Below are 13492 nucleotides of genomic sequence, written 5' to 3'. Positions count from 1 at the left end.
TGTGTGGTTTATGTTATAATCTTTCGAAGCAAAGACGGGAGAGTGTTCAGCAACTTCAGATTATTCAATAGGCGTCCTGAAAACAGTCTGCATCTCACTAACCCTTCTCCCATTATATTGGCAACTAAGAAGAATGCTTCCCGTGATAGATGTTGAAGGTTATTTATGCAGTGATTCACAGACAGTGCCTGCTACTTAAAAAACAGCTACATGCCAGTCCCATAAAAGGATAGAATAAAATCCTCAACACAAAGATCTTTAGCTATTGTCGCAGTGAAAAAGACAGTTCACTGCAGTACCCTACATACAGCCTTGGCTGCATGTAAGCAATGAGTAGCTTGATGCCTGTGTTCCCCACATGTGACCAAAAGGCGGAGTAACCTCTTCCTGCATGGTGTAGAGCAAAGCAGACACTGCAGGTCTTCCTAGAAACGCCAGTACATCCTTTACCAGATACGATTGACTCCAAAATAAAAACGTTAGTGGTTCTGACCCATATTGAACCTGTTTATTTTCATTTGTAATTTTTGAGCTTTTTTTGTGTGTTTCACTTCCCGATTTCAGTTCTCCTGACTGCCCTACAGCCCTGTAAGTGGGTTAGGAATTGAAACGAATGAGTTCACAAACACCTTATCATTTTTCAAGCTATTTCCAAGTCTGTTGAATAAGGCCTTCTTAATCATGGAAATATGACCTGGCTACCTAGCAAGGAAAGTATTTATGCATGAGTGTGTGCATACGCCTTTTCAACTTCACGTAATACGAACCACAACTGGATTCATAAAACTGATAGGGATATCTTCTGATCCAAATGAAAGGAGACTAACCTTTGGGAAAATGTACAGCTATAACTTTCTAGCAGTACTAATTAACTCCTTGCATCCCCAAGGTTAACTTAGTAGCATTTTTTATTTTATTACCACGGAGGCCCTTGAATAAAGTACTTTGCAGATTCCTCGCCAAGTAATTTTAGTTTTTACACCAGATTCCCAGCAATATCACTAGCTACCTCATGTAGATTGAGCCCAAGCATGCCACGAACGGGGGCAAGAGCCCCTAGAAAATCCTAGAGGGGTACCATCTCTTTTTTCGATGGGTATCTAGAATGGAGTAGGTTTGTGCACCCTACTAAACCATGGTTTTTAGAGGCCGTATTCAAAAGACTGTCTCTCTGGTGGTACTTTGCGTTCTCCGACACTCGTGTACCATGTTTGTCTCTTAGCCTTCCCTCGGCTATTGAATTCTTCGTCCTCACTTTTAACCCATGTAATGTGCAAGGTCCTTTCTGTAGTAGCCCTCACTTAAACCATGATTTTTTCAAAATTGTACACTTAGTGTAATGTGGGCCTTTGCTTTAGCCCTCCTCATCTTTCACTTCCCTACCTTTGCAACTGGGCTTTCTGAAGTGTTGGATTTTGCTTGGATGCAGAGAGTATGGTGAGTTCTTCCCCTGTATCAGGCTTGTCTTGCACCAGTGCATGCTTCACTACATCCTGTGAATCTGTGGAAGAGTCTTACATAGGCCATAGAACTACTGTTGTTGTCAGTATTTTTCATTTTTGTATGGTCTGTAGGTCACGACACCTGCGTTGAGATGCTCCTGGAACAAGAGGTTTTCCAGAAGCTTGATGGCAATCATTTCAGCCCTCTTCATTGTGCCGTGTAAGTGAATTAAGATACTTATTCTCCAGCTAATCGCCCACTAGAGATTTATGAAAGCTAACATTTGTTGGTCTTTAACAACATTTTTAATAGGATAAATGACAATGAAGGAGCTGCTGAAATGTTGATAGACACGCTGGGCACCAACATCGTCAACTCGGTGGACACAAAAGGAAGGTGAGTCTTGGCGTATGCAAAGAAAGTTTCCCAAGGAATCATTGGGGTTTTCTTTCTACTTGTAAGTGTAGAATACACGTTTGTGGTACAAAGCTGAAGTAATGAGCGAACATTTGAATTCTGCAGCGATAGTTTAAGGTCAGGGACTTTGTGTTGTTCCCGTGCCCACCATAAACACACGGTGAGTTTGTAAAATCGATCCTGCCTCTTCAGTACCAATCCTCATCGCTATGCTAGACGAGTCTTATATAGTTATCCCATAAATGGGTGTGATGCTTACACACCACATCAATGCATTCTCTCTGCTTAAGAATCACTGGTACTGGGGAGACACTATTTACTTTCTCATTCTGGTCTCCCTCCTGATCTCCCTCCTGATCTATTAAGGCATTGCCTACACTGCAGATACAACTGGAGAGATGTCTCTAAAGAAAGCGCCCCCTCCCCAAATTCCTGTTTTCTTTTTGTTGACATTAGTCAGGCTTCTTTAGTGCTGCTATTTTCAAGGGAATTGCTTGATGTTTGCAGTCTACCCGTTTGAAGGAACAGGCTTTAAAGTTTTGCAGCCATTCATTTAACTTCAGACATTCCTATTCCACCGTATAGTGATAAAGTCATCACTATGTGTGGACTGCTGTGCCACCCAGTCCTGTCAGCATTGTGGCAACTCCAACTTTTCCATCATCGGTAAATGCAGTGTGAAAGGTTCCCTTATGTTAAGCCGCATTCAAGAAATGTACTTATTTAGGTATTTCAATACAATGTCCTATTATCCCCAAGTCTCACCTTGGGTTGTAAAGTTCACTTAAATTGCAGTCAGTTGCTGACTAATGAATGGTTTACAGCTCTGAAAAATGAAATCAATAATGCCTCTTTTTGTTTAGGTGGGTTTTTTTTTTGTATTAAGTTTAACATTTGAGCACAAGATGTTGAACATCAGCGCATCTCACCACTCCCTGCATCAGTCCGTGTATCGATTATTTCTACATCATTGGGTCTTTCATATATTTGTAGTGTAATTTCCACTAATCAGTAGGAACAGAATGTTTGCGGGTGACAAACTTTGGATGGTGCCAGACTGATTCCATGCACCCTTGCAGGATATGTTGTCCCTTGGACCAGCTAGCCCACAGTGCCACTGTTAGCCCCCCTAACCTGGACAGGGAGCCCACAGTTATGGCAACCACTGAACATAATGCTCTTCCCTCAGGAACCGTGGTGGTGGACTATGCACTTTTCGCTCAGTCACTCATGCCTTCTTTTGCTCAGAGAAAATGCAAAGAATACACAAAGGGGCGTTTTTAATATTTATTGAACTGTAGTAATTACTGCTAATAAATATGAGCTGCGATGATTAATAGACCGAAGTAGACAAATGTTATAAGTGTCACCATAGTGAATAAAACGAAGTGTTCCACCATCTTGTTGAGACAGCTTATAAATGCATATATATAAACTATTATACCAATCTAGCGTACTCCAACGATGCTAACCCTAACCTATGTGTCTACGGTGTGAATGTATGATCTGCCAAGAAACCCCCTTCTGAATGATCTAAATCCTTTACCTAATGGGTAAGAGTGTAGGACTCCATCATGGTCTCGAACTGGACACGCCTCATGGAGGTGTCAGTCAGCTGCTAGGCGAAAGTTTCAGCATGCAGGGACCTCTCCTCCTCTAATTATGTTAAGAAACAAAAGCCTATATATAGAAAAGGGCATCTGGATAATCAATGGAAGCAGATTTGTGGCTCATGGGACAACATATGAATGTTTTAACAGGTTTTGCTTTTGTGGAGGCTTTCCACAAATATCGATGCAGGCAACTCATTCCATCCTTCATCAGACAGAGTAGCGATTAGCAAGTAGTTTTTATCAAGGTGGATAGCACAACGTCTATGTTTTACTTTACTAACTAGGGAGAAACCAGCTCTTGCCCTCTATAGGGAGAACCACAGCTACTATGGGGCTGAGCCCTCTCCTAACAGGACAACATCGCTGTGGAACTCCATCCAGTACTCCAAAACGATCAGACGGAAACACTCAGTGTAGTACTATTGGTCTACCACGTGTCAGTTTCAAGTGGACAACATCTTCCACAAGCACGCCTGCCCACTGTGGACTTGTTCGCCACCGTGAACAACAAGAAATGACATTATGCCAGCAGGTTTGAGCAACCAGGAAACAAAGGCAATACCTTTTCGATCAAATGGTCCAATGGCTTTGCATGCACCTTTCTTCCAATTGCCCTGGTCCCCATAGTACTAAGGACGTCAAAGGTGGGTTGCTATACTCTGCTTCTCATTGTCCTGGTGTGGCCATGTCAGTACTGGTACAGCAAGCATCTGAGACAATCTGCACTTCCAGCAATGCCAATAAAAATTGGATCTAGGTTCCTCTTAAGCCACAACCGAGACACTCCATCTCACCCTTGTGTCTCTAAACCTGGCAGCCTGGTCCTTGACCACTTAAAATTCGGTTCTGTAGTAGGGGATCTCTGTGTATAGTCATAATCTAGTGAATAGTCCCGCCCATGTGCGTGGACCCCGGAGCAATAAAAAATAATCTCTAAAAGGTGACAAATCATGCAGACCTGCATACACCTTTAAGAGAGAATTTAATTTAAAGACAGATAATGCAGCCTATACCCACAGGGGCTACACTGTCCAGTACTTCAACTAGAATTCCACCAACATCCACAAACAGCCCTGCCTGTCTAGTTTTTCTCCACAAAGGAAAAAACCCTGCCTCTACCAGCAAAAGCCTCTGGAATGATAGAGATGGAGAGGACAGACAAGCCCCATAGGCTGCCATTATGTGGCTTGGAACAGGATACTGTGCCTTTAAGAAAACTTCCCAGTTTTCCAGAACTTTCCCCAGTATCCCAGAATGCCCAGCAGGTCCCTTTTACTTTCAGTTCTTTTTTCCGGCTCCTGCTAGCAGGACCCTGGAGCATTGAGCTCTCCCCTTTTCAAGGGTTTAATTGAGATTTTGGCAATTTTTGTCACTTTTTCTTGTGTTTAGTAGCTGGTACTGTCAACATGCCTGGCTTGTTCGACAAGTGCCCGGAATGTGGTCGAAAGAAGGCTAAAACTGATCCACACGAGGTGTGCATAGGTTGCCTTCCCCAGTCCCACGTGCCTGAAAGCTGTACCATCTGCCACTCGTTCTCTGCCAGGACCCTGAGGGACAGAATGAAGATCAGGCTTCAAGTTCTGGAGGAACGAAGACTGAAGGCACCAGGTGGGTCTGGAGGGGCTGATTGGCCCATACTGAGGCCTCTGGGGGGCTCCCCAGGGGCAGGAAGACCAGTAAGCGCTCCCACTCCCCGTCGACGGCGTCGACGTCGAGGAGGATGACCACCGTCTGTTCGCCGTCCCCCCAGGGCTCTGGGGAGAAGCGGCGTCGACTATCGCCGTCGAGGGACTTGAATAGGCCGCCGTCGACTACATCAGCGTCGTCGGCGACGACGCCGTCGTCGGCCCCGTCCAGCGGTCGTCGTCGAGATGGGACCCGGCGTCGGCTTTCACCGTCGAGGGATCGCAGCTCGCCGTCGATGAAGAGGAGAAGGAGATCGACGTCGAGACGCTTGAGGTCGCCGTCGAGACGCTTGAGGTCGCCGTCGAGACGCTTGAGGTCGCCGTCGAGACGCTTGAGGTCGCCGTCGAGACGCTTGAGGTCGCCGTCGAGACGCTTGAGGTCGCCGTCGAGACGCTTGAGGTCGCCGTCGAGACGCTTGAGGTCGCCGTCGAGGCGAAGGTCGCCGTCGAGGCGAAGGTCGCCGTCGAGGCGAAGGTCGCCGTCGAGGCGAAGGTCGCCGTCGAGGAAGAGAGAGTCACCGGGATCGGTGTACTCGGTGGTGTATACGCCGCCTCGGATGCCTCCGTCGCCTCCTCCTCTCCCGCCGACGCCGCCTCCACCACCTCCGCCACCTCGTCCGCGGGCGCTGCCTCCGCCGCCCCAGCCTCTGTCGCTGCCACGCACCCCTGTGGGGCTGCCGCCGGTTCCTCCGCGGTCGGTTTCCCTTCCACGGTACCCGACTCCGCCGCAGGGGACCCCGAAACCACGACGCCCACGGTCGCCTGGACCAGCGAGACCGGCGGACAGGCCGAAGCCGAAGAGGTCGCGCTCCCGCTCTCACAGGAAGAGAAGATCACGGAGCCGTGGACGGTCTTCGTCGGACTCAAGACGACGCCGTAGGAGGTATAGGTCCAGGTTGCGCACGCGCTCCTCGGACAGAGACCTTTCACCGACGCTGTCGGACTCCCCGGGGACGAGGGTGTCTCCGGTGGACGACTTGGTGTCTTTCCAAGAGGTGCTGTTGCGAGGGGCTGCAAAGTTGGGTATCACGGTGACGGTTCCAACACCCACGACGTCCGTGATATTCGAGACGCTTCATAAAAAACACCTGTCTCGCCCCCTGCTGCCTTTGGTACCAGGATTGGTGGAACCCGCCTTGGAGCTGTTCCTTACTCCCGCGACGACGAAGGCCGCGCCTTTCAGGCTCATGAAAAAGTACAGGGCCCCGGAGTCGGATCCGTCATTTCTGAGAGTGGACCCGAAGCCGGATTCGGTGATCGTGACGGCGGCAAGAAAACAACATGCGACCGCCCCGGCCTCCACGGTTCCACCCGACAAAGAAAGCCGCTGGCTGGATTCTGCGGGCAGGAAGGTGTGTGGCACCGCCGCCACCACCATGAAGGCGGCGAGTGCAGGGGCTTTGTTGGGCCGTTACGACCGGGCCCTGTGGGAGTCCCTGCAGCAATATGCAGACCTCCTGCCACGGGACAAGAAGGAGGACTTCTTGGAGACGGTGCGCGAAGGCATGCTGGTGTCGAATCAAACGATCAGCGCAGCGGCGGACGTAGCTTTATTGGCCGCCCACGCCTACTGTCACGGCGTCCACCAGCGGCGCCATTCGTGGTTGCGCCTGACGTCCCTCAAGCCAGAGGCGCAGCAAAGAGTGGCCAACCTGCCCTTCTCGGGGGAAACCCTGTTCGGGAAGCATGCGGACGATGAGATGGCCCGCATGAAGGCTGAGGCGGAAACCCTGACGGCCGTCGGGTTGGAGAAGGCCGAGAAAAAGAAGCGCCCGTTCCAAAGGAGGTTCGGGTCGTCGGGCAGAGGGCGAGGGCAGGGCTCGGGACAGCAGCAGCCACAACAGCAGCAGTTCCGCAAGCCCTTCCAGAAACGCCAGAGGGGTAGAGGAGGCCAGCAGGCTACTACCACACCCAAGGGCCCAGTCGGGTCTCGGCCCTGAGCGGTTACTTCCCCCTCAACCGTTACCCACTCCAGTGGGGGGAAGCATTCAATTTTTTCCGGCAGAGTGGAGAAAAATTACTCAGGACAAGTGGGTGCTGAATATTGTTTGCAATGGATACAGTCTTCGGTTTATCAGCCCGCCTCCAGCGATCCCGCCGGTCAGCTCTCGATTCCAGCTGAGAGAGCTCCAGGCGGAGGCAGACATCTTGTTGAGAAAAAAGGCGGTAGAAGAGGTACCTCTGTCTCAAAGGGGAAGAGGTCTGTACTCTCGGTTCTTCCTCGTTCGCAAGAAGGACAAGAACGAGTTCAGGCCCATTCTGGATTTGAGGCAGGCAAACAAATGGATTCGCAGAGAGAAGTTCCGCATGCTTTCGTTGCACCAGATTTACCCTCAGCTGCAACGGGGAGACTGGCTCTGTGCCATAGATCTACAGGATGCGTACTTCCATGTGCCCATAGCGAGGAAGCACAGGAAGTTCCTGCGATTCAAAGTCGGCGCCAATCACTATCAATACACAGTACTGCCATTCGGGCTAAAATCTGCGCCCAGGACTTTTTCGAAGTGCATGGCGGTGGTGGCGGCACACCTGCGGAGGAACAAGGTGTTTGTCTACCCGTATCTGGACGATTGGCTGATCAAGGCATCATCCTTCGCGGAAGCGCAAGAACACTTCCGATGGACGTGCGAGCTCTTGCACAAGCTGGGGTTACACGTCAACATGTCCAAGTCGGTCACGACTCCGGTCCAGTGCATACAGTACCTGGGGGCCTCCATCGATACGCGGTCAGCAAGCGTGTCTCCTTCGGAGGAGAGACGGTTATCACTCCTTCGGAAGGCTCAGGACCTCAGGACTGCTCCATCGACAACAGTGCGGAAGGTGTCGTCTCTACTGGGATCGATGGCCTCCTGTATCTTCCTCACGCCTCACGCTCGGCTACACATGAGACCACTGCAGGAGTGTTTGGAGGATCAGTGGGATCAGAGGACAGGCTCTTGGGACGACAAGATACGCCTGTCGCTGCATGCTCTTCAGTCTCTGAAGTGGTGGTGTTCGGCGGAAAACCTCCTCAAGGGGGTTCCCTTCCACAAGGACATTCCCACGACGAGTGTCGTGACGGATGCGTCTCTCCAGGGCTGGGGAGCGCATTCCGGGGACTTGCAGATTCAGGGGAAGTGGTCTGCTTTGGAATCGACGTACCACATCAATTTCCTGGAACTCAGATCTGTCTTCCTGGCACTGAAGGCCTTCCTTCCGTCCTTCCAGACCAACTCGCTGCTGATACAGACGGACAATACAACCACGATGTATTAGCTCAACAAGCAGGGGGGGTCGAGATCGCGCACTCTGTCGCAGGAGGCGCAGGCGATCTGGCGCTGGCTGCTGGCCAGAGGACTGACGATTACGGCCACGCATCTGCCAGGAGTGCAGAATGCTCAGGCGGACGCCTTGAGCAGGCTGATTCAGGAAAACCACGAATGGGTCATAAACGACAAAGTACTAGGAGAAGTCTTCGCAAGGTGGGGGACTCCAGACGTAGATCTGTTCGCCACCGCCGAAAACAGCAAATGCCGAGACTTCGCATCCAGGTACTACTAGCGGGGGACGCTGGGGAATGCGCTATGGATCGATTGGTCGAACAGCTTTCTGTACGCTTTTCCACCCATTCCCCTGATTCCGGCGGTGCTCATCAAGTTGTCCCAGTCCAGGGCGCGGATGATCCTGATCGCCCCGGAGTGGCCCAGGCAGTGGTGGTTCACGGACCTTCTTCACCGGTCTCTCCTTCCTCACATGCGGTTGCCGTGCACCATCCGGGGGCGGATGGTGCACCCCAACCTCTCGTCTTTGAGTTTGGCGGCATGGCTCCTGAAATAGTGCAATATGGCCATCTGAATCTACCAGACGATTGTATGGACATTCTGAAGGAGTCTAAGCGACCTTCCACTAGAACATCCTATGCTTACAAGTGGAAGAGGTTCTGTATCTGGTGTAAGTCCAAGAACTTTGATCCGACGACATGTAAGGAAGATGTCATCCTTCCATACCTTTTACATCTGGCGCAGTCTGGCCTTAATTTCCATTCCATTAAGGTTCATCTGGCTGCTTTGACTGCTTACAGGAAATGCCCTTCACAGACTTCCTTCTTTCAGATCCCTGTGGTCAAGGATTTTTTGGAAGGCTTGAAGAAAGTGTTTCCTCCCGTCAGACTTCCCTCGCCTTCCTGGGACTTGAATGTGGTGCTGTCCAGACTGATGAAGGAGCCTTTTGAACCCATTCACAAAGCTTCATTGCAGCACCTATCCTGGAAGGCGGCGTTCCTAGTGGCCATTACATCGGCCCGCAGGGTGAGTGAACTTCAGGCATTATGTTGTCAAGAACCTTATACTGTATTTCATGCTGCTAAGGTTGTGATGCGTACTCACCCTAAATTTCTTCCTAAGGTTATCTCTGATTTTCATGTCAACCAGACCATAACTTTACCTACGTTCTTTCAGAATCCCTCTTCGCCAGCGGAAAGGTCTCTCCATTCCCTGGATGTTTGGAGGGTGTTGAAATTTTATCTGGATAAGACCAAGGATATTCGTAGGTCTGACCAATTGTTTGTTAACTATGGTTCAGTCAGGACGGGTCTTGCGACCTCTAAGCAGTCCATTTCTCGGTGGATTGTGTCCTGCATACAATTGTGTTATCAAAAGGCTAATAAGACCTTAGGGGGTAAACCTAAGGCTCATTCCACCAGGGGCAAAGCTGCCACGACGGCTTTGCTGCGTAATGTTCCGATTGCGGAAATCTGTAAGGCGGCCACTTGGAAGTCGGTCCATACTTTTGCTGCGCATTACTGTCTGGACACGGATGCCAGGGCAGATGCTCAGGTTGGGCAGGCTTCGCTGCGAAATTTGTTCGCACAGTAGTGGTAGTGTCTTGTGTGTTCTCCACCGCTTTTGTTTTGTGGGGATGGGCTTGCCATTCTATTCACTAGATTATGACTATACACAGAGATCCCCTACTACAGAAGGAGTAGTTTCTTTTCTGTAACTCCAGTTCTGTAGTAGGGGTATCTCTGTTATAGTCATAAGCGCCCGCCCTCCTCCCCGGTGGAGAGATACTTATTCATATGTAGAATGCTACAGGTCTGGCGTGCTACGCCTTCAAAAAGAACTGAAAGTAAATGGGATCTGCTGGGCATTCTGGGATACTGGGGAAAGTTCTGGAAAACTGGGAAGTTTTCTTAAAGGCACAGTATCCTGTTCCAAGCCACATAATGGCAGCCTATGGGGCTTGTCTGTCCTCTCCTTCATCTCTATCATTCCAGAGGCTTTTGCTGGTAGAGGCAGGGTTTTTTCCTTTGTGGAGAAAAACTAGACAGGCAGGGCTGTTTGTGGATGTTGGTGGAATTCTAGTTGAAGTACTGGACAGTGTAGCCCCTGTGGGTATAGGCTGCATTATCTGTCTTTAAATTAAATTCTCTCTTAAAGGTGTATGCAGGTCTGCATGATTTGTCACCTTTTAGAGATTATTTTTTATTGCTCCGGGGTCCACGCACATGGGCGGAACTATTCACTAGATTATGACTATAACAGAGATACCCCTACTACAGAACTGGAGTTACAGAAAAGAAACTACTCCTTATTTGCATTGACTAGCGGAACACGGGTGAATCCTGGTGCAGGCTAGCGTGCCACAACCTTGAAGACCTCATCAGTACAAGTCCAAGTGGCAGAAATGTTGAGTAAAAGACACCTCATCCACTCTATTCTCACGAAGGGTCATGAAGCAGATTATGAAGGGACTTTTCAAAGCATTTCCTCTTGTACAGCCCTCTGTGCTGGTCTAGGAGCTCAACATTGTTGATTCCGTTTATGCTGCCTCCCTTTGGACCAGTCCACAAACCCGTTCTGAGGATTATTTGCTGAAAAAAAGTCTCCTGGCCCTGACACGAGCAAGGAGAGTAGGAGACTTTCAGGCAGCATTTACTGTGAAGGAACATATTCTCTTTTTTACAAGGGACAAAGTAATTTTACACTAAATGTATGCCTAAGGTCTCTACTTATTTCCATTGTGCCATTCTCCCCTTTTTTCTTCTTCAAATCCCCCCAAAATAATTTCCTTGCAGGTGCATTGGATTTTAAATGAACAAGACAACAGTCCTTCGTTTGTCTGGCAAACAGTTTGTGTAGAAACAGGGAATAGTATGTTGGCTGTCAGCCTGCATCCTCTTCTGCCACAAGGTGAAGCGTTCACTCCAGGGTAGAATGAGGACTCTCTACACCTGGAGCATGGTGACGTCTGCACTCTATGCTGGTGTCTTTTCAGGAAATCTGTTATGCAGCTACCTGGCAGAGAACAAACTTTTTCATGAAGAACTACAGCCTAGACGTGAAGGCAACTTCCGACTTTGCAGAGGGGCAGGCTGCAAAGGAGAGTGTGTACCAAGTTGATTACAATGTTATGTGCTACTAACTATTCTGATTCAAGCATGCAAATGTATCAAAGATCCCGTACAGGAGACAAAATGATGTACTCACCTGTAACTCCAGTTCTTCAGCACTGGTATCTTACGTATAGTTCACATGAAGCCCTCTCTCCTCCCAACACATTTGCAGCGGCCCGGCAGCGTTTCAAAAGCGGCTCGGGCCGCGGCGATGATTTTTCTTTGGACAGCAAATAATGCGCGGTGGGCACCCGCTATAAAATAAATGATAAGTGGCCATAAGCGGGGTGGGCACCCGTAATTAAGTATAAATAAGCGTAGTGGGTACCCGTAATTAAGTACAAATAAGCTGGGTGGGCACCCGCAATGACATTTAGAACAAACGGGGAAATCCTTACGTCTGGATTCCCCTGAAGGCAATCGCAGCCCAGCGCTGCAAGGGAAATAAAGCGCTCCCAGGGCGCTAGGACAGCATAAAGCCTCTGCAAAGTAAAGGGAAATCAAGAAGTCCTGGGCATCCAAGATGGAGCAAAACAGCTCCCAGCAAAGGAAAGTCCTCCGGGCATCCAGGGGCTGGGCAGGGCCCAGGGAGGCAAGCGCAAGCCTTCCCCTGGGCCTCAGCAGCAGCACGCCCCTGGTAGTTTAAAGTCAAAAACAAGAACATTTTCATGGGGTCACAGCCCCTTCTTTTATACTACATTTTCCTTCGTCTCAAAGTGTAGGCAATGGAAGAACCAGATACAACTGGTTCAGAAGCACTTTGTTTTGCTCAGCTCCCCTCTCTATTCACAGGACAGGCCAGGGACATCAGACGCACCACATGAGGTGGAGCCAGCATTGTGAAGGGAAGGCCCAGCCCCATTCAGGTTCCAGGTGCAACTCCTCCCTCCCATCTACATGCATATCTCTCCATTCACCACCGGGCAGACTCATCCTGGCTCCTGGAATTCCCCAGCCATCTCAGCTCCTGTCAATCATAAGCCAGACAGGCAATTCACATCACACAGCACACGGACATGCCAACTTCTAGAAGTGGCACTTCTCCACCAGTCACAATAAATCTGCGCACACCATTGTGCAGCATTTATTATCTCGAGTTCGCACATACCAAACTCGCCCCTGCACTCCTCTCACATCAGGAACTACCATGGACACACACATCCCCCATGCATTCCTATAGGAGGGCAGGCCAGTCTCACTAAATGTAACACAGAGAGCACGCACTTTACACTGGTACACAGTGCTAAAGTACCTATAGGCCTAAAACTTCTAACACTGCATAGGGAAAAAGGGCAGGATAAATGCAAAACGTTTAGGGGTGAACCTGCCAAAAGGGCCAGGTCAAACAGTGAGTAACTGCCATTCTTAACCCTGCTCTCCTTACGGGTGTCCTCACGCTGCTGAATCAATCATGATTAAGACTTGGCTCATCTCACGTGTAGCAGCCACCAGCAACATGACATATGTTCAAAGTATGTTATTCATGCTCACTCTCTGTTCATTTTAGCTTGTAATTAAAACGTGGGTGTGTCTGTTCTGCTGTGGTTTTTTTCTTCTTGTGGTGTCGGAGTTGCAGTAGCATTTCTTAGCGCCACTTGCTTGAACATGTGGGACGGAGAGGTGTTCACTAAAATTATAACTCCAGTGTAGTTACTTTCACTCCTAGTACTGCTGTAAGTAATGGTGGTACCAGCAGTATCTGCTACTAGTGGTTGTACTAGCCAATAGGTCTCGCCTTTGGGACCTTATAAGTGTTTAGCCATGCAAAGGTTGATGTTGTTGCTCCAAAGATATTGTGCTGCATAATTAAATACTTATAAGGTCCCAAAAGCGAGACCTATTGGCTATGCCAATGCTTGTTTTGAATGTTGTTGGGTAAAGGAGTGCAGCAGCCACCAACAACATTTTTAAAAAAAAGTCTCCCGAGTTATTAAATCCAGGTCCCCAGGAGAACGTTCCAT

General features: G+C 49.3%; 1 protein-coding gene across 4 annotated transcripts in view; it reads left to right on the top strand.

Moving 5' to 3' along the window:
* ANKRD28 (ankyrin repeat domain 28) overlaps positions 1-13492 on the top strand; it is a 783346-nt gene that overhangs the window by 691326 nt on the left and 78528 nt on the right. For all 4 annotated transcript variants that reach the window (XM_085630427.1, XM_085630426.1, XM_085630428.1 and 1 more), the window contains exons 22-23: positions 1575-1662; positions 1756-1839. In XM_085630427.1, coding sequence (XP_085486553.1) covers positions 1575-1662; positions 1756-1839 — 172 coding nt within the window. The remainder of the gene's footprint in view (positions 1-1574; positions 1663-1755; positions 1840-13492) is intronic.

The sequence above is a fragment of the Triturus cristatus genome, chromosome 10, assembly GCF_964204655.1.
Source record: "Triturus cristatus chromosome 10, aTriCri1.1, whole genome shotgun sequence".
NCBI lineage: Eukaryota > Metazoa > Chordata > Amphibia > Caudata > Salamandridae > Triturus > Triturus cristatus.
This window is presented reverse-complemented; position numbering and strand designations above follow the sequence as displayed.